This window comes from Elephas maximus, chromosome 22 (assembly GCF_024166365.1).
Source record: "Elephas maximus indicus isolate mEleMax1 chromosome 22, mEleMax1 primary haplotype, whole genome shotgun sequence".
Classification (NCBI taxonomy): Eukaryota; Metazoa; Chordata; class Mammalia; order Proboscidea; family Elephantidae; genus Elephas; species Elephas maximus.
This window is the reverse complement of record NC_064840.1, coordinates 45,806,702-45,830,881: the sequence shown is the minus strand read 5'-3', so window position 1 is coordinate 45,830,881 and position 24,180 is coordinate 45,806,702. Positions and strand designations below refer to the sequence as shown.

The following is a 24,180-nucleotide window of genomic DNA, read 5'->3' as shown; positions in this document are numbered from 1 at the left end:
ATCCTTGCCAGCATTTGTTATTTTCTGTTTTTTTTTTTTTCAGTCTTACCCATCCTAGTAGGAGTAAAATGGTATCTCATTGTGGCTTTGATTTGCATCTGTCTGATGGCTAATGATGCTGAGCATCTTTTCATTTGTTTGGTGGTCATTTAAATGTCCTCTTTGATGGAATGTCTATTCAAGCCCTTTCACTAATTTTATGATTGAGTCATTTATCTTTTTGTTGTCAAGTTGTCAAAGTTTTATGTATATTTTGGTTATTAGATTCTTGTCGGATATATGGTTTCTAAAGATATTCTCCCAGGTGGTAGCTTGTCTTTTCACTTTTTTGGTAAAGTCTTTTGAAGAGCAAAGTTTTTAATTTTTTATGAGGTCCTATTTATTTATTTTGTTTTTTGCTGTTTGTTTTTATTGTTATATTTGATAATCCATTTTTGAAAGCTAGGCCTGACAGTGTTGTCCCTGCTTTTTCTTCTAAGAATTTTATGGTTTTAGTTTGCATATTTAGACCCTTAATCCATTTTGAATTTGTTTTTGTGTATGGTGTGAGGCATGGAATTCTGTTTATTTTTTCTGTATGTAGAAATCCAATTTTCTTAGCACCATTTATTGTAGAGACTCTTCTTTCCTCCTCAAATGGGCTTAGCATCCTTGTCAAAAATCAGTAGACTATAGATGTGTGAGTTTATTTATGGACTCTCAATTCTATTCCATTGGTCTCTGTGTCTGTTATTGTACCAGTAACAGGCTGTTTTGATTACTGTAGATGAATAGTGTATTTTAAAATCAGGAAATGTGGGTCCTCCTACTTTATTCTTCTCTTTCAACATTGCTTTAGCTTTTGGGCCTCTTGCCATTCCACATAAAGTTGAAGATTGGTTTTTCTATTTCTGTAAAGAAGGCTGTTGGAATTTTTACCAGGATTGCGTTGAATCTATAGATAGCTTTGGGTAGTGTTGACATCTTAACAATGTTAAGTCTTCTTATTCATGAACATGGAGCATCTTTCCATTTATTTAAGTCCTCTTTAATCTCTTTCAGCAGTGTCCTATAGTATTCAACATATAAGCCTTTCACATCCCTGGTTAGATTTATTCCTAGGTATTTTATTCTCTTAGCTGCTATTGTAAGTGGAATTGTTTCACAGCACTGCCATTTCTTAAGTGAATGAGCATTGTAAAACTATAAAAAAGCAGAAAGACGTATCTTAGAATAAAAGACAGCCCTTTTTCGGGTTGAGCTTTATGATACACTGAGCTTTATGAAAAATTCTCTACATTGTCCTTATGCTTGCCATTTTGCCATGGACATGTGAAAACATCATCAAAGGCCATCATCAATTTAGCAACTGTTGCTTAGGAACTCGGACTCAGCTAAGCCCATGTCTCAAAGCATCAAACCTAGTTAGTGACAGAGCCCAGGCACTAACTCCTGAGCCTGGTGGCAAGACATAGCACCAGCCCTCCATTCTTTGCTATTGACATTGAAGCTTGGCCTCTTGAGGAGACACAAATGAGAGCAGTCAGTGGGAGTACTGAGGGTAAAATGTAGTTGTCTTGAGGATTAAAAGTTCTACCCCTGATTTGAGAGAGCACTGAAAGGGGAACTGTGGTGGTTAATGTTATGTGTCAACCTGGCCTGGCCATGATTCTCAGTATTATGTAATCATCCTCCATTTTGTGATCTGATATAAGGGGAGTTTCCTTGGAGGTGTGGCTTGCATCCAATATATATGGATGTTCTGGCAAAGCTCACCTTCTCTCTATCCTGCATCCAACTTGGCATCTTCTGACCTCTGGTTCTTGGGACATGAGCCAGCAGTCTACCATCTGACCTCCTGATTTTGAGTTCGTCAGCTCCTGCAACCACATGAGTCAGGAGAAGCTTCCAGCCTGCTGCCTGACCCATGGATTTGGGACTTGCCAGCCTCTACAACTGCATGAGCCATCTCCTTGAAATAAATCTCTCTCTTTATACATATACGTATATAGGTATATGTATATGTATATGTGTGTGTGTGTGTGTATATACACACACAAAATATATAAATAAATATATATACACACACATACCGTACTTGTTGCTGTTGAGTCAATTTGACTCACTGCAACCCTATAGGACAGAGTAGAACTGCCCCATAGTGTTTCCAAGGAGTAGCTGGTAGATTTGAACTGCCAACCTTTTGGTTAGCAGTTATAGCTCTTAGCCACTGCACCACCAGGGCTTATATATATATTTCACTGATTTTGCTTCTGTAGAGAACTCAGCCTAATACAGGGACCATTAGTCAGAAAGGCAGTATAATGTAAGGGAGAGGGCACACATGTTTGAGTCATTCAAACCTGAGTTCAAAACACGTGTCCTGGGGCTGCCATGTTACACAACACTGGGGGAATTACTCACAGGATGCTCTGGAGTTTTGCAACATGGTGGCCCCAAAGCTCTGCTGCTTACCAGTGATGTGGTCTCAGCAATTTCCTCTCTCTAGGCCTCAGTTTTCTCTCTTGTGGTATTAGGCTAACATTAGCTATCCTGCAGAATTTTTCTGGGAAATCAGAGATTACTTGTGTAAATTCCTGACACATACTATGTGCTCAGTAAGAGGTACCATTACACTGACACATCTTCAAGGGCAAAAGTCGTGGCTTTTGTGATACTTATCATAACCCTCTCATCGTCCCCAGACTGGGAACACAGCGCTAGGTCCAGTGACAGCCTGGAGGACCTGGAAGGGACAGCATTCCCCTTCAGTTCTCCTCCTTCAGGCAGGTGGATTTCTTGCCATCCAGGAAGGACTACAATTTATTTTTCTTCCTGAAAATTCTCAGAGACTGCCCAGCCTCCCTCAGGACCCTTCCTAGGTTTTGGCCAAGAGGTTCTTAGAGCCAATTAAAACCTTTCCTGTTTTAATTTGAGCCTGTTTCCTTGTGTTTGTTATTCTTTGACATTGACTTCAGCAGATCTGGGGTTTGAGAGGCAAGCTGGAGCCCAAGATGGCTCAGAGCCAAGGTTATTGCTAGTGCTGCAGGAGCTTTCTCTCTTGTCACTGCTCAGAGAGCCTGGGGCAGGCCAGAGTGCAGGGAGGAGAGAATACCAGGGCTGGGTAAGCCAGGAAGGAGGTCTGTACTGCAGAAAGCGGCACGGCTTTTGGCTCACAAGTAAAGGGTCAGAGGACTTTGAGGTCATCAGAAACCAGAGATAGGCTATTGATGAGAAATTCAAGTAATCAGGCAAAATTTGGAGGAACAGGTTAAGTTCTGTTGTGAGGAAAAGGAACAGATTGGTTCCCTTCTCTTCCGGACTCTGCATTCAGTGATGTACATTGGTAGCTTGAAATCATTCATGGTGGGGATATTTACACCATAGAAATTAGCAAATGCTGCAAATCAGGACCCTTTTTGCTTTTTTTTTTTTTTTTTAGTTTTCCCCCTGGTGAGCCCCTGGCAGGAGGGACAAGATATTAGGAATATAAGTTAGTCAAGATTTGGAAAATCTTAATGATACAGCCTTCTTCCATTTGTGTCCTGCTTTGTTGCCTATGGGAAACCCGGGTGGCGTAGTGGTTCAGAGTTACGGCTATTAAACAAAAAAGTCAGCAGTTCAAATCTACCAGCTGCTCCTTGGAAACTCTATGCGGCAGTTCTACTCTGTCCTCTAGGATCACTATGAGTCGGAATCGACTAAACGGCAGCGGGTTTGGTTTTTTGGTTTTTTTTATTGCTTATGATGAGCTTTCACTTATGTTTTCTCACTTCTTCTTCACAACACTTCTCCGAGGAAGAGCTGGGACCAGAAGACAGGCAGAATGACTGTGAGAGAAGCAGGAGGGTGGGGTTGAGGGATATGTTCCCCCAAGACCCTGGATAAGGGTAGCTGAGGTCTTCTTTGTATCACGCCTTTCAGTTACTTTGTTTTGGACAGTTATGGGAATCCCTTGGCAGTTCATTGCAGATCTTTTTTATAGTAGATTGGAGCTTGAATACCCTTGAGGAGTTTGCCATATATCAGTAGAGACATGGGCACCACCTTCTAGGCCTGGGGACTTTTTAGCAAATACTTGGTTTCTAGCCCTGATTCCCTGCGGGACCTCTCAAGACAAAGTCCTAACTTGCGAGTGAGTCATGCTTACTAGGCCAGGAGGGGCTCAGGATTCTTCATGGACTGGGAATACTCAACACTGGGCTGACACATTTGTTCTTGCAGAGTTTGTACTGTCTTCCAAGAGAAACTACCTTCTTCAAAAGCAGCTGGTGAAGTGGAAAAAAAAAAAACATTGAATTAGGATTCAAATCTAGTTTGGGATCTGAGTTTACTACTTCACAGGCATGAGTCCTTGACTAAATAGCTTAACCTCCTTCAGTGGGTTTCCCCTGCCCACCTCCAGGACTGTTGTATAAATCACTTATGTGTTATTTTTAAGTTTTTACACTGTGGTTATTTTCTGAATAAACAACCTGATCAGAGATTACTACTTTAACAGTGAAGGACTAAGGGACTTACATCAGGCTGAAAATAAAGGTAGATTCCAGGTGACTGAGATGGTTTTGCTAAAATATTTCTATGGTCACTGTGCTTAATGACTCCTGAACCAAGGGCTAGGAAAAACCAATGACAATAAGAAACCAGTGGCTTCCAGGCATGTTGGTAATACCAGCATCAGTCTGGGTGGCTACACAGGACTCGGTCAGATGCAGAGTCTGAATGTTTCCCTTTGGGCAGGGCCAGAACAGGGACTGGCTCCAGAGTGGCTAGATACTGCCCAGTCAGGCTGTGTGGCAGGGGTCACTATCAGGTTGTGGGTTTTCATCGTGACATTCTCACATTCTTTTGGCTCCTCAAGTTTAAAAACACCACATTTCATTGCACCATTGAATGTAACAGTAACAGGATTAAATGTGCCATGAAGACCCAGTCCCCTTCTCCTGCCCAACTTTATGCTGGGCTCTGTCCTAGGCATGGCTTCCAACTCATCTGCTCTGTTTCTGTCCCTGTGGTCTGCCATTCAGAGAGACCTTATCTTCTGTCACTCTTCAGCCAGTGACACATATAATACGTGAAAATGAAGTGTCTCCACATCTTACCAGTCATATCACTTAATTTTTACTGATGTATTATTCTCATTTAGTTACTTTCTTTCAAACTCTTCCCAGGGTGTGTCAGGGAGCCTCTAAGATATCACATTGTCTTTACGGGTGCCAGCTCCCTTTGGATGAAAAGGCTGCCTGACCCCAAGCGGGGAGCTTCCTGGTATCCCCAAGGCTGCAGATGGCATCTCGTCTCTCTTGCTGTCGATGCACAATGAACCCTATAGTGTTACTGCACTTGACAGCTCTGAGTCCAGTTTCCCACCAGGTGACATGGTAATACTGCTTGTGCTGTGGGTATCAAAATGGCCTTTGTGAATGCAGATCCTTTGGCTTCCATTAGTAGGATCTAGTCCCTGGGAACAGACACCACACACCAGCCCATTTTATCCCTATCCAGGACACCTGTTCACAAAGCTTCTTCATGAAGGCCCTGGCCTACAAATTAGGTGCTTGGGGGCCATGGGGTCATTTGCTAAACTGACATACCCTGATACTGGATCTCACGTCAGACTCCTCTGGGACCAGCTATGTGTATAGGTATTTATTTACAACATATATTTGCCTGTTGGTCTGTCCCACTAGAGTGTATGCTCTTCAGGGGCAAGGTACTCTTCTCTCATCTTCACATCCTGTAGCAGGAGCTATTAGTGGCCCCGTAGGCCTTGCCAGTTCAGTTTCCTCCTGCCTTCTTCCAACTGCCAGCCTCTGCATCTTTGTGCCTGAGGGCTTTCTATGGCTCCCAGTCTGCTCTGCCCTTGTGCTGAGATATGAATGCGTCCCCTCACCCCAGCAACCCTCACCAGTAAGCAGTTGGTGTATAAATACCCCAGATCCCTCACTCCTTGTGTAGGATAACTAAGGATTGCATTCTTCCCTGACTCTCAGAGTTCCCCAGCAAGATTAAGTTGCAAGTGATAACTTGGTTGATACCAAAAAGCCCATTGCTGTTGAGTTGATTCTGACTCATAGCAACCCTATAGGACAGAGTAGAGCTGCTGCATAGGATTTCCAAGGAGTGGCTGATAGCCCCCCTTTATTTTTGATTATTTTCCCTCCCCTGTCATGCATTTCCCACTTCCCTAGGGTATCTCCTGCGGCTACCTTTCAAATAAACTACTTTCTCTGAATTCCTTGTTGAGGGTCAGGGGAGACTGAGAAACATCCTCAGTATATAGCAGAGTATTGGCACAAGGGACATGTTCAGTAGATGTTTGTTGGAAGAACGGAATGGATACTTCTAAGATAGAGGGACAGAGTTTTTGTATCTATAATCTCTATCTCTATATCTAAAACCAAAACCAAACCTGCTGCCAACGAGTAAATTCGGACTCATGGCTACCCCATATCTATCTGTCTATCTATCTATAATAATAAAGCAGTTTGGAGAGTCTTTTCTCCATCTGCCTTGTCCCAAGTTCTGGCTCTCTTTAAGCCTGGGGCTGTGCCTATTGTCTGCCTGTCTCTGACCTAATGGATATGCCCTACTCCTTCCCTCGTCCTTATAACATCTCTTTCATGTCTTCATAATACATGTATGTGCATTTGTGTATCATAGCAGGCTGTCACCAGAACTGGGCTAGGTCTTCTAGTGCCATCCAGCCACCTCCCACCCTGCAGAATGACCTCCCAAACTGGGCTGCAGGGAGCACAGTGCCGTTCCTCTTGAATTCCCCTGTGGATAACGAGTGATATTCTACATCATGAGTTCCTGCGGGACAGTGGCCTCCTACCATAAAGTTCACAAAGTTCCAGCTAGAAGCAGAGGGTGGGAGTAGACAAAGACATCAGCTGATAGCTTGGCCCACCACCTGCATCCTTTCCTGCCTTCCCCATTCCGGTTCCCTCAGGACCAACCATTCTTAAATTCTGTTTCTTCTTGGCTTTTTCTCCTTGTTCCTATTTCTCTCCTGCTATTTTCTACTGTCTCACTCTCCATTTTTTCTGCTCAGCTGTGCTTTGGAACCATGCTGTAACCGCCTCCTCTCACAGCTGCTTTTGCTAAGTGTGGGCCCCTTGCCCAGGAGCACAGTGTGGGAGGGTAAATGTGATGGAGAGAGGTGGCTTCTAGAAAAGAGATGGCAACCCTGGCAGCGCCAAGTCCTGATTCTATACCTGGGTGTTTATACAGACTGCTTCATGCCTTAGCCCCTCCCCAGTCAATAAAGCAGAAAGCTTGTATGGGACATTTTCGGAAACACAAGAATGTGTAGTTTGTGTAGGTTTCAGAGCTTGGTGGGTGCTGCCCCTCAGGGATGAGGCACGTAGGCCTACGGGGAGACTCATCTCAGGGCTGTGCCTCTACTGTCCCCACAGGACTCTACGGCAATGTGCTGGTCCTAGCTGCTGTCTGAGAGGATGTCTGGGGTGTCCGAGCCCCTGAGCCGAGTGAAGGTGGGCACGTTGCGCCGGCCTGAAGGCCCCCCAGAGCCCATGGTGGTGGTGCCCATAGATGTGGAAAAGGAAGATGTGCGGATCCTCAAGGTCTGCTTCTATAGTAACAGCTTCAACCCCGGGAAGAACTTCAAACTGGTCAAATGCACCATACAGACGGAGATCCAGGTAAGTGTAGGAGCACTTACTCCATCTGTTTGTCTGTTTCTCCCTCTCCCTCCTGGGCAGCTGAGCAGTCCTCCTTCAGCTTGGCTGGTTTACTTGTAGCCACCTGCTGGGATACGGAGTTGGAATGGCATCAGGACAGATGTTCCTAACTCGTATCCCCCTGCCTCGTCTCCAGGAGTCTGCATCTCACTCGCTAGTAGCCAGGGAGGCAAGTTTTATAGCCTTCATTTATACCCTCAGGTCATTTGCTTGGTCTCTGATCCAACTCATTGCAACTCATTAAGAATTTATGATATTTGAGGCTCCACAAGGGAGTTAAAAACCCACACCCTCAAAGAGTTTACACTCAGATGAGATTGGAACTAGAGAGATACACCAGTGATTGCATCAAAATGAACAAAAACGGTATAAGATGGGTCCTGGATGTCTGGAGCTGATGGGGCTTTTAAGAGAGGGAAGATAAGACTGAGAGGCCCAAGGATAAGCAGGTGGTTCCCAGGTCTTTCCGAGTCAGAACCTCCGTTGGTTCATTACCACCCAGGGTCACGGAATCCATTTTGCAAGTCCAGGTACCCATATTTATCAGGGAATATAGATACTAGGAAGCCAGCCCACCATAACTAAATTTATAAGAAATTGTCATTGAAAGCAGAGTTTTGGTATGCTAACTAATTTTCATCACCCACATTTATTGAACAATCACCATATGCCGGCCTGGGTCAGTCTCTGCACACATTAGCTCATTGAATCCTCCCAGCAGCCCCATGGGGTAGATACAATGGGAATGTCCCTTTCTACTGCCCAGAATATTCCTTTCTGATGGTGTAAGGGAAGGCCAAATTGGTTCACAGAAGGTTATTTCATTGATTTGTAATTTAAGCAAAGGAAGCAGGAGACTTTTGGAAAAACTAACCAGGTCTGAGAACACTGGATGAAATCTCTCTGTCTCATAGCCAACCCTTCCTGTATCCTAAAAGTCAGTGTCCTTCAAACTCAGCGACTGTCTCCTCTAGGCAGTGCTGGCGGCAGACTAAGCCACATCACCTTGGCTACCTTCCTTCTATTTCAGTATAACTGCGCTTCTGTATACAGAGCAGAATGTAATTGATTAGGTCATTGTCTTGGCCAGTTATTACAACTGATTACAGTTAGGTTGACTGCTTCTGTTTCCTGTGACTGATCTGATTAGGGCTTTGTTTGCCCATCTTATGGTTTCTGTTATGTATACATACTTGTGTCCTGAGAGAAGTCCTGGCCACCTTGTATCCAGAAGGATGTTTTCTTATATCCTGTCCACTTAACTGTCCACTTATTGACTCTTCCTTTGAGTATGTCATTTTTTTAGATAGCTGAAGCCATCCATTGCAGGTTTTGCTAGCTTAATTTTCAGAAAATAATTAACAAGCATGGGGGCACCTCACCTCACCTTACTACCCTTTTGTGCTAAAGAACAGAGCATCTGGTTGGCTCAGTTTAAGACATTTTACATGGAGTTGGCAGTGGAAAGGGGCTCTGAAGAATAGGTAGGATTTAAGGATGCAGCACTGGGGAGAGGAGTAGGCTTTCCAAGTAGAAGAAACAACATGAACAAAGGCAGGAAGGCTGGTAAACACTGAGTAGTTAGGTTTGGCTTGAGTATGTGTTAGACTTAGAAAAGTATATAAAGTTAAGAATGGAAGGGAAAGTTGATGGCAGATAGTGGAAGGCCTAGAATATCAGGCTGAGAAATTTGGACTTGAGTAGGCACTAGGGAAAAATACACAATTTTTAAGCAGAGGAGAGGCGTTCCTAGAGCTGTATGATGTCCTGCTAGGTGGTTTAAGGGGGGAAAATTTCAACGGGCCTAGAGAAAAGGTGATGAGATCCAAGCTTAAAAAGAATGGCTACTAGTACTTGAGGCATTATCTAGAGGGATATAGGGCCCAAAGTGGAAAAGACCAAAGAAGAAAGAGGTGCCTGTCTTCTCAGAATTTGTGTCTAAGTCTTTTAGTTTACCTGCCTCCAGTCTCTCAGAAGTACAAATATCACCTGATTATTGCAAAAAGCTGTAGTTTTAAAGCCATCAAGAAGCCCTGGTTGGCAGTTCACACCCACCAGCTGCTCCATGGGAGAAAGACGTGGCAGTCTGCTTCCTCAAAGATTACAGCCTTGGAAACCCTGTAGGGCAGTTCTGCTTTGTCCTGTAGAGTCGCTGTTGTTCAGAATGGACTTGACAACAATGGGTTTTAAAGCCACCTAGACTTCAGAGCCAAATGTTGCTTCACTATTACTGGTTATACGGCCTAGGGCCCAATGCTTAGTCAACCTAGGTATTTGTCTTCTCACTTGGGGATTGTGTTCACCTATAGCATTGTTGTAAACATTAGCAATAATAGATGTGATGCATCTGGCACACAGTACAGGCTCAAAAACTGGCAGCTATTGATTGTGTAGGTATTAGGTCACTACCCTGACCAGAAGTCTCCAGGGGTCTCTAGTTGCCCATAGAACAAAGTGCAAATTGTCTTTTTTTAAATCTACTTGTCTGTCTTATTTTTAAATAGAGAAGTAGGGTGATCAGATTTGTGTTTTAAAACAGCATAAGAGTATTCTGCAAGATATTAAAAATGTGCTATGGAGGAGAAGTTTTATGGTCAAAGAAATCTGAGCAAATGTTTGGTTGAACAATTTTGAACAGATTCTTTTGCCGCAGGACTTCTCAAAGCCTTGAATTTGCTGCTACGTCTGGTGAATTGCTAAGAAAGGGTCAAAGAAGTGGTATTTTCTTAAGTAGGCCATTTCTTATTTATCTAAGAAATCCTTCTTAGAAAAGTTGGAAAACTAGATCTCTGGAAAACTGCTTGATGAACCGTTTTACCTAAACTCTGACAGCAGTGCAAAGAAGGATTAGAGAGAGGAAAGACTGGTAAGAGGGAGATGCGTTACAGGGCTCTGGCAATAATGCAGGTAGGAAATGACAGGAGCCTGAACTAAGGGAGTGGTAGTTGGAGCAGAGTTAAGTCAATAGGTTTGAGTATATCTAAGAAGGCAGGGTCAAAAAAAAAAAAAAGGAGTTGGTAATTAACTAGATATGTTGTTGTTGTTATGTGCCGTCGAGTGGATTCTGACTTATAGCAACTTCATATGTCAGAGTAGAACTGCCCCAAAGAGTTTTCTAGCCTATCATCTTTATGAGAGCAGATCACTAGGTCTTTTTATGTGCAGAGCTGCTGGGTGGGTTAGCAGCTGAGTGCTTAACTTTGCGCCACTAGGGCTCCTTTAACTAGATGGAGGGAGGCAGAAAAAAGAAAGAGACGAGGATGACTCAAGTTTTTGCTTGGGCAGCTGAATGGGTGCTGGTGCCTTTCACTGAGATACAAACAGAGATAGGAGAAGTATATGTGAGATTTCAGCTTTTCATATATGTATCTAAAGTGTTTACAGAACATTCCCACAGAGGAGCATGGATCTGGAGCTCAGGAGTGAAAAAGGACCTAGAGCCATTATCTAATGGATGAAATACAAATGAATAGGATCATCCAGGGAGAATACATAGGGAAGAGAAAAGGAGTTCGAATTAGGTACCTAGGGAAATCAACTTTTACAGGGCTGATAGGGAAAGAGGGGCAAATGAAAGAAAAAGAAGAATTAGCCAAAGAAAGATTAAGAGAACCAAGCGAGCAAAGTCAGGGGAGCCTAAGGCAGAGAAAATTTTGCGGAAAGTGGTTAGCAGTATCAGACGGCAGAAAAGTCAAGTCAGATAAGGACAGAAACAGGTTCACTGGCTTCAGCAACAGATACCACAGACAACCTTTTCCTGGGCAGTTCCAGGGTGAGATGAAGGTAGAAGCCTTTATGCAGTGGGTTGAGGAGTGAACGGGGAGCAAAGACAGTGAAGTGTAAATAACATTTCAAAGACGTTTGACCATGAAGGGAAAGAAAGAACCAAAACGAACAGTATTCCGGGCAGAAGGAATAGCATGTATGAAGCTTCTAAAGTGGGAAGACACATGGCAGATTTGGAGCTAAGAGTGGTAGCTCAACGTTGGCTGTTTAAACCACATTAAAGATTTTGGTCTTTACCCCGTCTTTTGTGAGAAGCTTCTGATAATATTTTAAACATATGAGTGACATGAAATTATGTTGGTAAAAGATCACTTGGATTACATGGTGAAAAAGTAATTTGAAGAAAGCAAGAATGGATGTGGGGAGCTATTCAGTGGTTATTGCAGTGATCTAAATGAATGATAATGGTAGCTTGGGCTAGAGTGTAGCCACAGAAATGATGATGATGATGTGGTGATAATACCAGCTAGCAATTTTGAAAGCACATTATATGCATCATCTTATTTAACGCTCATTAGAAACCTATGAAATAGATACTCATATTATCTCCATTTTATATGTAAGGAATTGAGGTACAGAGTTGTTAAGTAAATTGCAAGTACGTGGTGGAGCTTCTTTCCAAACCCAGGCAACCTACCTCCAGAGTCTGCACTCTTAACCTTTGTGATCTATGGAGCGAAGTGATTGTATTCCAGAGGATTTAGGACGTGGAAATGAAAGGCTTGGTGATGGACAGGAAACGTGGGAATTAAGAAGAGGGAGGAGTCAAGAATGACAGCCCTGGTCCAGATGGACGTGGTCCCATTCATTAAAATGAAGAACACTGGAGGAGAAACAAGCTAGGGAGTTCACAAGTTCAGCTTTGGACCTGTAGAGTATGACTGAGATGCTTGAACATTTTCAAGGGAAGTATTGAGTAGGCTGTTGAATACATGATTTTGGAGGAGAGGACTGGGCTGGAGATAAACATTTGAGTGTGATCAGCTTTTAGATGGTGGTTGAAGCCATGGCTGTGGATGAGATCACTTAGGAAAGAGTCCTGAGTAATTCCATCATCCCTTCCACAAATATTTATTGGGTGCCCCTTGTGCTGCCACCATGCAAGGAACAACCTGGAGATATCATCATACCCCAAAACACAGGTGCACTCCCTGCTGTCATGTCCATTATTGTGACACTGAATCGCACCAATGCATTAACGTTTACAAGCTAAGGCAAGTGCTCTTGTGGGAAGAAATACATCCTGTGAGAGCATATACAGGTAGTCCCCAATTTATCTGGGTTACGTTCTGACAACTCCATTGTAAGTCGGTTCTGACATAAGTCGAATACCTCATTTTTTTTTTTTAGTTTTCACTATTATTGTTTTTTATTATTAGTATCTTTATAAATCTGATCTTTATTTGACTTTGGGGGTTAGAAACATTACATATAAACTTACAAATATGTCTTAATACATACATAAAAATACACAAATCATAAAAATTTACTCTGATGATGATGAAGAAGAGCTGAGCAACATTGGTATTTTGTCAGTTGCAGTAATAACTCCACTTGTGGAAGGATCTGGGTCATCTGGATTATCCTTGGAATGGGGATAGTGTTTCTAGTCATAAACTCAGTGAGAGTTGTCTGTGTGGTCCTTTTCTTTTTTCTTCATATATTTTGCAGTAACATCTCACTGCTTCCCAAATCTGCCTGTTGACTTTAACAAAGCAATCAGCTTTTGTGCCATGTTTTCAAGCAACTGAAGCCCTTGATTTAGTTTAGAAAGCTAAATTTATATAGCAGAGTTTTGAACAGTAAATCAAAAAATTGAACACCTTCTGCATGAACATCTGAGAATAATAACATCAGCAAATTACACACTGCAGCACTGTATGTAGTACAACGTAGTATGTAGTACTAATGAGAAGATGTGCCAAAAAAAAAAAAAAAAGAGGGTCGTAAGTGCAGGTCGTCATAACTCAAATACATCGTAAGTCAGGGGCTGCCTGTAATACAGAAGACCTCAGCCCAAACCTCGAGGAACAGCCACATTCCAACCGAAGTGGGAGACCATGAATTTGCAGGGGCACCAATCCAAGGGCAGTGGTGGTTGTCTCTGGGCTCCTGGACTGGCCGTTTCTCCTGGCTTTTTGTTTCTTGTGGATTTCCTTCAGAGATCTCCCCTCCACTGCTTCCACTCCTGCCTCTGGCTTCATCTTCCTCACAGCTTTGTTCTTCAGAGCCTGTTGTAGGATGTGACAGTCCAGCAGTGCAGGCCCAGCCCTGGTTTCTTTTCTTTTCTGGATTCTCAGGAAGTAGTGCCTTCTTTCCTCTGCTTCCTGACTTCTTACACTTTCCTTACCTGGTTTGCCTTTGTTCTTGGACTGATTTTTTTTTTTTTTACTTCCAGCTCTGTATCTTCTTTTGCCACCCTCCACAAGCTCAAAATACTGTCAGCCCTTTCAAATTTGCCAAGCTTTTGTCCTTCCATAAGAACAGCCCTGAAATTCTGACACCCCCAAGTAGCTGTCTGATCATACAGAAGTAATCTAGAATCACCCTGGGATGGTGCATGTGATGGCACCTTCCCAAAACATACTCATGCATACTTACTGGTTTCATGTTTTTGTTTTTATTCTCAATTTTTTTCTATGCAGATGTAATAGCCTCATGTGATGCTTTCTCTGTGTTGTTAAGAGCTACGTAAATAAGTCCTGGCCCACGTGTCTAGGACCTAACAGAAATTAGGCAGGTGTTCTAAGAGAGTTGAGCAATTTGCCTAAAGAGAAATGTATTTTGCTCTTCTCGATTTTCCATTTCCCTTTTGTTTGATAGTCATAGGAAACTGTGTTTGTTCGGGAGCTCTCAATCTCTGTACCAAGTGGAGGCTTATATCATTATATTTTTCTCTAACATTCTAATTTGCTTGTCTAGGAAAGGGGTTAAGACGACACTTTGAAAACAACTGGCAGAGCACCACCCAGATGGGCCCACACAACATGTCTCTCTTTGACTCTTGCTGCCTCTCTTTCATTTTCTCTCTCTCTCTCCCTCCCTTCTTTCTTTTCTTCTTACTGTCTTCTGGTTGTTGTTGTTGTTGTTGTTAGGTGCTGTTGAGTCAGTTCGGACTCATAGCAACCCTATGCACAACAGAACCAAACACTCCCCGGTCCTGCGCCATCCTTAAAATTGTTGTTATGCTTGAGCTCATTGTTGCAGCCACTGTGTTAATCTACCTCGTTGAGGGTCTTCCTTTTTTCCGCTGACCCTGTACTCTGCCAAGCATGATGTCCTTCTCCAAGAACTGATCCCTCCTGACAACATGTTCAAAGTATGTAACACACAGTCTCACCATCCTTGCCTCCAAGGAGCATTCTGGCCGCACTTATTCCAACACAGATTTGTTCGTTCTTTTGGCAGTCCATGGTATATTCAATATTCTTCGCCAGCACCACAATTCAAAGGCGTCAACTCTTCTTCTGACTTCCTTATTCATTGTCCAGCTTTCACATGCATATGACGTGATTGAAAATACCATGGCTTGGGTCAGGTGCACCTTAGTCTTCAGGGTGACATCTTTGCTCTTCAACACCTTAAAGAGGTCCTTTGCAGCAGATTTGCCCAGTGCAATGCGTCTTTTGATTTCTTGACTGCTGCTTCCATGGCTGTTGATTGGATCCAAGTAAAAATGAAACCCTTGACAACTTCAATCTTTTCTCCGTTTATCATGATGTTGCTCCCTGGTCCAGTTGTGAGGATTTTTGTTTTCTTTATGTTGAGGTATAACCCATACTGAAGGCTGTGGTCTTTGATCTTCATTAGCAAGTGCTTCAAGTCCTCTTCATTTTCAGCAAGGAAGGTTGTGTCATCTGCATAACGCAGGTTATTAATGAGTCTTCCCCCAATCCTGACGCCCCGTTCTTCTTCATATAGTCCAGCTTCTCGGATTATTTGTTCAGCATACAGATTAAATAGGTGTGGTGAAAGAATAAAACCCTGACTCACACCTTTCCTGACTTTAAACCAATCAGTATCCCCTTGTTCTGTCCGAACAACTGCCTCTTGATCTGTGCACAGGCTTCTCATGTGCACAATTAAGTGTTCCGGAATTCCCATTTTTCACAGTGTTATCCATAGTTTGTTATGATCCACACAGTCAAATGCCTTTGCATAGTCAATAAAACACAGGTAAACATCCTTCTGGTATTCTCTGCTTTCAGCCAGGATCCATCTGACATCAGCAGTGATAGCCCTGGTTCTACGTCCTCTTCTGAATCCAGCCTGAATTTCTGGAAGTTCCCTGTCGATATACTGCTGTGGCCATTTTTGAACGATCTTCAGCAGAATTTTGCTTGCATGTGATATTAATGGTATTGTTCTATAATTTCCACATTCAGTTGGATCACCTTTCTTGGGAATAGGCATAAATATGGATCTCTTCCAGTCGGGTGGCCAGGAAGCTGTCTTCCATATTTCTTGGCATAGACGAGTGAGCACCTCCAGTGCTGCATCTGTTTGTTGAAATATCTCAATATATTGAGATTATTGATATCAATATATTGATATTCCATCAATTCCTGGAGCCTTGTTTTTCGCCAATGCCTTCAGAGCAGCTTGGACTTCTTCCTTCAGTACCATCGGTTCCTGATCATATGCTACCTCTTGAAATGGTTGAATATCGACTAATTCTTCTTGGTATAATGACTCTATATATTCCTTCCATCTTCTTTTGATGCTTCCTGCGTCGTTTAATATTTTCCCTGTGGAATCCTTCACTATTCCAACTCGAGGCTTGAATTTTTACTTCAGTTCTTTCAGCTTGAGAAATGCCGAGCGTGTTCTTTCCTTTTAGTTTTCTATCTCCAGCTCTTTGCACATGTCATTATAATACTTTGTCTTCTCAAGTGGCCCTTTGAAATCTTTTGTTCAGTTCTTTTACTTCATCAGTACTTCCTTTGGCTTTAGCTGCTCGACGCTCAAGAGCAAGTTTCAGAGTCTCCTCTGACATCCATCTTGGTCTTTTCTTTCTTTCCTGTCTTTTCAGTGACCTCTTGCTTTCTTCATGGATGATGTCCTTGATGTCATTCCACAACTCATCTGGTCTGCGGTCACTAGTGTTCAATGCGTCAAATCTATTCTTGAGATGGTCTCTAAATTCAGGTGGGATGTACTCAAGGTCATATTTTGGCTCTCTTGGACTTGCTCTGATTTTCTTTAGTTTCAGCTTGAACTTGCATATGAGCAATTGATGGTCTGTTCCACAGTGGGCCCCTGGCCTTGTTCTGACTGATGATATTGAGCTTTTCCATCATCTCTTTCCACAGATTGTAGTCAATTTGATTTCTGTGTGTTCCATCTGGCGAGGTCCATGTGTACAGTCGCTGTTTGTGTTGGTGAAAGAAGGTATTTGCAATGAAGAAGTCATTGGCCTTGCAAAATTCTGTCATTCGATCTCCAGCATTGTTTCTATCACCAAGGCCATATTTTCCAACTACTGATCCTTCTTCTTTGTTTCCAACTTTTGCATTCCAATCGCCAGTAATTACCAATGCATCTTGATTGCATCTTCGATCAATTTCAGACTGCAGCAGCTGATAAAAATCTTCTGTTTCTTCATCTTTGGCCCTAGTGGTTGGTGCGTAAATTTGAATAATAGTTGTATTAACTGGTCTTCCTTGTAGGTGTATGGATATTATCCTATCACTGACAGCATTGTACTTCAGGATAGATCTTGAAACATTCTTTTTGATGATGAATGCAACACCATTCCTCTTCGAGTTGTCATTCCCAGCATAGTAGACTATATGATTGTCCAATTCAAAATGGCCGATACCAGTCCATTTCAGCTCACTAATGCATAGGATATCGATGTTTATACGTTCCATTTCATTTTTGACGATTTCCAGTTTTCCTAGATTCATACATACTTCGTACATTCCAGGTTCCGATTATTAATGGATGTTTGCAGCTGTTTCTTCTCATTTTGAGTCTTGCCACATCAGCAAATGAAGGTCCCAAAAGCTTTACTCCATCCACGTCATTAAGGTCGACTCTACTTTGAGGAGGCAGCTCTTCCCCAGTCATCTTTTGAGTGCCTTCCAACCTGGGTGGCTCATCTTCCAGCATTATATCAGACAATGTTCTGCTGCTATTCATAAGGTTTTCACTGGCTAATGCTTTTCAGAAGTAGACTGCTGGGTCCTTCTTCCTAGTATGTCTTAGTCTGGAAGCTCAGCTGAAACCTGTCCTCCATGGGTGATCCTGCTGGTATCTGAATACTGGTGGCATAGCTTCCAGCATCACAGCAACACACAAGCCCCCACAGTATGACAAACTGACAGACACATGGGGGGTCTTCTGGGTAGGGGAATATATGTCCCACTTAGCCTGAGACGGTCCCATTTTGCATGCATTGTCCAGGAATAGGAGGCCTGGGTGGTGCAAATGGTTAAGCAGTCAGTGCTAACCGAAAGGTTGGAGGTTCAAGTCCATGCCAACATACCTAGGAAGAAAGGCCTGGTGATCTACTTCCAAAAAATCATCCATTAAAAACCCTATGGAACACAGTCCTACTCCGACACACATGTGGTCACCATGAATTGGAGTGAACTCAACAGCAGCTGGCGGTGATCCCTGGGTGTAGCCTAGCATTCCCTGCATGTGACTAGAATCCTTGCAGGGGCTTGGAGTGAGCCTATGTCCATCTCCACTTTTTTTTGTTGTTTTTGTTCTGGGAATAGTCATCAATAACTTCCCCTGCCAATCTCAAAATTATCGTGATTTGGAGGATAAATTATATGCTCGCTTACTTGTACGTGCCTTGCTCTCCCTTCTCTCTGGCTGACTCTGACTCACCTGCTCTCTGCATGTGCCCATCTGCATCCATCATCTGACTGTTTGTTTCTCACATGGGAGGTTGTGATATGGTATGGTTCAGAGGATGATGGCGAGGCCCCATGTCCACTGTCCAATACTGTTTCACTCGGCTAGCCTCTACTATGTTGAAAGCCACATTCAGGAGTCATCACTGTTTTCTCCTGAAGCATTCTCCCACTCCAGAATCCACATTTACATTCCGGGATGCATAGAAACTGAAGCCATCATATGCCTTCCCACCGGATCCAGTTGCGTCCCTCCAGCCTGACACCAGGGCTGCAGGAGGCAGTGGGTGCTGCTTACCTGGGCAAGTGTTCAGGGCCAAGTCCAGTTCACAAATGAAGCCTGCTCCATACACACGTGAACTCACCTGCACCCCCCACACCGCCCCCATGAATTCAGTGGTGGTATGTTCCAGAATCCCAGAGAGGCAGATTTAGATGTTGTGATCTATTGTCCTCTGACCTGTATTCATTGGGTGTTGATCCCAGTTAGTTTTTAATTTAAACCTATCACTTAACCAGACACAGGGCCAGCTCCCTTTGATCTAAGGAACAGACTTCTGCCTCATAGGTCATTGGCTCAGTGTCTTCGTTTCCAGACCAATCACTGCTGCCCTCCTTCAGATGTTGCTAGGGCAGGCTGTAAGGTTGGGGCACCAGAAGAAGGGAAGGGAACTTTATCCTGAGAAGTTACTATTTCTGAAAGAAATGTTACTGTAAAGAGAATAAATGGAATTACACAAAGCCAGGCCCCCATAAATGAGATCATTACCTGAAAGCCAGAGAGGAAAGCGCTCAGCCAGGAAACCACAAACCACTACCATAGAGACGCTCACAAAGACATAAAAAGATGTACCTTCACAAAGATATAAAAAGATGTACCTCCTCCTTTCTGCACCCCCTCCTCATTTCCTGTGTGTACTCCCCAGGCCACCCACACAGAGACACCAGCAGAAGCAAGCACCCTGCAAACAGGCAGAGTTAAGGGCTCTCTCTATTTTACCAATGTGCTTAGATTTATTACCTTGACAAATTAGGAGCCAGGCGCCTGTGCTTACATTCTATTTTTAATCTGGTGGTTGTGTTGATGAATGTTCTTTTTAGAGGCTTTTAACACATCAAAATGAATGCTTTCAGAGTGATAAGTTATGCTAATTTTTATTATTTTTCTCTTCAGTCATGTTTTAAAAATTATCCCTTAGGTGTATGTTGAGAATTCATATAGCCATTGTATTCATTTCCTACAAATTACTACAACAAATTAGCACAAACTTGGTGGCTGAAAATAGCAGAAATTTCTTCTCTCACAGTTTTGGAGCCAGAAGTCTGAAATCAAGGTGTTAGCCAGGCCAGAAGTTCTAGAGAAAAGTCATTTCCCTCTTCTGGTGGCTCCTGTCATTCTTGGCTTGTAGCGGCACAAATCCACTCTCTGCCTCTGTCTTCACAGGGCCTTTTTCTCTTCACTCTCTCTCCTCTGTGCATCTCTTATGAGGACACTTGCCGTTGGATTTAGGACCCTCCAGGATAATCTATGATGATTTCATCTCAAGATTCTTAACTTGATTACATCTGCAAAAACCTATTTCCAATAAGGCCACATTCACAGGTTTGGGGGATTAGGACTGAGACATAACTTTGTGGGGGCCACCAATTCAAGCCACTATAGTCATCAGTTAGAATCACAGTGTCTGTGGATGGTGTTCCCCTTCAGGCACACACAGGCCCATGCACACAGATGTACACAGGTGAACATAAGCACATAGCACGCATATGCACACTCACACAGAAGATGTCTCACACAGAAGATGTCCGGGTGTCATAGAACCGACCACAGAACACGAGCTGACAAGTGCTACTTTTCCCTACTACCTGGGATTCTCTGTGGCTGGGCAGCCTATAGGCAACCTGTGCCTTGGAGAGATGTTTCCTCTGATGTTGTCAGGCTACATGAAGCCACAGGCTAATCCCTTGTCACTGCTTGGGTGATCTCATCTAGACACATAGCTTTAAATTCCAACTAACCAATGGCACCCAAGTTCACAGTGCTAGCTCCAATCTCTTCCCACATCTCCAACTCATATATCACCATCTCTGCTTGGATATCTAACTCACAGGTGAAGGATCAAACTCATAATCCTCGTCTAAAAGTCTGCTTCTTCTCTAGCCTTTCCCATCTTGGTTAATTGCAGCTCCTTTCTTTCAGTTAACTGTGTCTCAGGGTATAAACCTTGGATTATCCTTGAATTCTTTCTTCCTTTCACACTCCATCAGGAAATCCTGTCAGCTCTTCCATCAAAGTATATCCACAATCTGATCACTTATCCCACCTCCATTGCCTCTACCCTGGTCTAAGCCATCATCATCTCTTGCCTAGAATAGTACACAATCTTCCTAACTGCTTCTGCCTTTATCCCTGTGTGGTCCATTCTATAGGTAGCAATCACAGTGCATTTTTAAAACAGATCAGCTAGAGGGATATATGTAAGGCATAGTTTAGATCATATCACTACTCTACTTTAAACTCTTTAATGGCTATCTATCTCTCACTCAAAAGAAAATCCAAAGTCCTTACCTCATAACAGGGGTCAGGAAATGATGACCTGCAGGCCAAAAACAGCCTGCCGCCTGTTTTTGTAAATAAAGTTTTATTAAAACACAGCCACATTCATTTATTTACTTATTTCTATGGATGCTTTCACATTATAATGGCAGAATTAAGTAGTTGCAACAGTGACTGTATGGCCCATAAAGCCTAAGATATTAACTCCCTGGCCCTTTATAGAAAAACTTTACTGTGTCCAATGCAAATCAAAACCACAGTGAAGTACCACTTTACACCCACTAGCATGACTACTATCAGAAAAACAGAAAGGCGAGGATGTGGAAAAATCGGAACCTCGCGCATTGCCAATGGGAATGTAAAATAGTGCAGCTGCTATGGAGAACAGTCTGCCGATTCCTCAAAAAGTTAAACACAGAATTACCATAAGACCCAGCAATTCCACTTCTAGGTATATGTACCTAAGAGAATTGAAAGTGGGGACTTGAACAGATATGTGTACACCAGAGTTCATTGCATTATTCACAATAGCCAAAAGATGGAAACAACCTAAATGTCCATCAACAGATGAATAAACAAAATGTGATATATCCATACAATGAAATATTATTCAGCCATAAAGAGAAATGGAGTCCTGATACATGTTGTGTGACATTATACTGAGTGAAATAAGTCAGACACAAGAGGACAAATATTATATGATTGCACTTATATGAAATATCTAGAATAGGCAAGTGCATAGAGACCAGAGTTTATTGTTAGTTACTAGATGCTCAGAGGAGAGTTTGCCATCTCCCGGTCTAGCTTACTCTCACCCCTCCTCCTATCACTTTCCTCCCAGTTCCCTCCACCCCAAACCTACTAGCGTATTCACGGTCTCTTAAACTGGAGTTTTACATACCCCCACCTTGGGGCCTCTGTGCTTTCTGGTCCCTTTGCCTGCAAGACCTTACGGAAAAAGCCATTCACTGTATCCCATACCTCCTTTGGGGATCTATTCAGATGCCTCCTTAACAGAGAGGACTTTCCTGACCCAATATAAAATTGCAGCCCCTGACATTCCAGTTCCTTGCCTCGCTTGATTTTCTTCTTAGTACCTATCAGAACCTGAGAAACTATTATATGATTTTTTTTTTAATCTACTTTTTTTTTCTACCCTCACCCTGGGAAATAAGAAAGTAAGTGCCATGAGAGCAGGGACTTTGTTTTTGTTTCCCCAGTTTGTTTAATTAATTAATTAAATGAAGCCATTTGACCCTCTGGGTCTCAGTTTCTTAAATGAAAAATGAAGCTATCAAATTAGGTGATCTCTAAGTTACTTCTTTTTTAGTTTTCTAAGTTACTTCTAGCTCAGAAATCCCAGGTTAAGTTTTATGAGCGTAATAAACATTTGCCCGTCTCTAGAGTTGGAGAGTTTTATTTTTGTGGCTACATCAGCGATGCCTGCTCTCACATATGAGCTTCTAGGGTCTAAAACGCAAAACTTCTGTTTAACTTAACTTTTGTGGAGACCTGAGTGAATTTTGGCCATTCTTTTTCTCTCTGACCCTGTGACATTTACTGCCTAGTCAACATTTGAATTTTAGAGTTTTATATTTTTCAGGGAGCCTATGAACCTCTTAAAGGCTGAACCTATAAGTAGGGTTTGTGGGCACAGGTGGGTAGCCTGTGCTTGAGAGCAAAGTATCCTTTGTATATGAACAAGCACTTAGGTGTAAGCCATGGGCATTGGTTCCAAACTGGCAGAAGGTGATGTCTGCTTATATCATGTAACTAGGAATTCTTTACTCCTAATCTGTAAAACCAAGTCTACTAAAACATCTAAACATAAATATTAATCTACTATTTTTGAAGTCTTTTTTAAAATTATAAAATGATACATGAAAGACATTATAAGAAAGGAAAACTACAGACCAACATGTCTCATGAACAAAGATGAAAAAATCCTTAACAAAATATTAGCAAATCAAATCCAACAATGTATAGAATGAGTCATGTTCTTTCGATAATAATAATAGCATTTTGGAGCAGTGATTAAGAGTTTGGCTGCTAACCAAAAGGTTGGCAGTTTGAATCCACCAGCCACTCCTTGGAAACGCTATGGGGCAGTTCTCCTCTGTCCTATAGGGTCTCTATGAATTAGAATCGACTCAACGGTACAAGTGTGGTTTTTTGTTTGTTTGTTTTTTAATGTGTGAGGCATTATTATAAACTCTTCACTTGTATTGTCTCATTTAATCCTCATAAGAGCCCTGTGAGTTAGGAAAATTTACATTTTGCAAGTGAAGAAACCAAGGCAGGGAGTTCATTTGCCAAAATCACAGAGCTAGCTGGAGATGAACAGGGTTTTCTGACTTGAGGCCATGCTTTTAACCACTGCATTAAATACAAAAGTTCAAAACACAGGGAAGTCAGAAGAATGAAAAGATACATGTGCACAATTGCACTACCTTCAGATAACACTGTTAACATGTTGATGTGGCTCGTTCCAGATTTCTTTCCTTTTGCTTTTCTTCTCTCACTGTCATACTTTATATATGATTTTATATCCTCTATCTCCCATTTGTTATAATAGAAGCATTTCCAAAAGTTATTACCAACCCTTTATAAACACAATTTTAAAAGCTAGTGTATAATCCCACGTATGGGTTGGATTGATTGGTTATTGTGGGGATTTTGGTAATTTAAATAATGCTGCAGTAAGCTTCATTGTACACAAGAGTTTTTCTATTATTTGGAATTATGTTTTGAGCTTATGCTTCCGGGCATGATACTAAGTCAAAGATAAGAACACTTGTAAAGTTTTTTTTTTTTTCCATTCTCCTTTTTTTTTTTTAAAGGAATGGATTTTGAAGAGAAGAAAAACATGAAGCGGGGGAGGGGAAGTATGGAATAGAAAAAAAAAAAACAAATGTAAGCTGTTTTGCTAATTGTTTTAAAAGCACAACAAACAAGTACAAAGAATGGCCCTGTGCAAAATAACACAACAAATGTTCAAAGATGAAGGTGTTCGTTCAGTCTCTGATATTGGAATTTAGGCTGCTGTCCTTGTTTTGGATGAATCACTGAGTGTGTGGCGCAGTCCGTGATTTTAAGTTTCTTGATGTAACACATATATTCGTGTGGTATCAGTCTTCGCCTTGTTCACTGCTATATCCAAAGAACCTAGAGTGATGCCTGATAGGAGAGGCGTGCTCAATGAAAGAATGAATAGGAATCCATCTGAAAGGCTTTATTTTGTAATTTTTATATATGCAAAAGAAAATATGTACTGAATATGTGA

General features: G+C 42.2%; 1 protein-coding gene across 4 annotated transcripts in view; it reads left to right on the top strand.

The window, feature by feature from the left end:
- PTK2B (protein tyrosine kinase 2 beta) overlaps positions 1 to 24,180 on the top strand; it is a 165,389-nt gene that overhangs the window by 72,616 nt on the left and 68,593 nt on the right. For all 4 annotated transcript variants that reach the window (XM_049867057.1, XM_049867060.1, XM_049867059.1 and 1 more), the window contains exon 2: positions 7,401 to 7,646. In XM_049867057.1, the coding sequence (XP_049723014.1) occupies positions 7,443 to 7,646 (204 nt within the window). In that variant the 5' untranslated portion in view covers positions 7,401 to 7,442. The remainder of the gene's footprint in view (positions 1 to 7,400; positions 7,647 to 24,180) is intronic.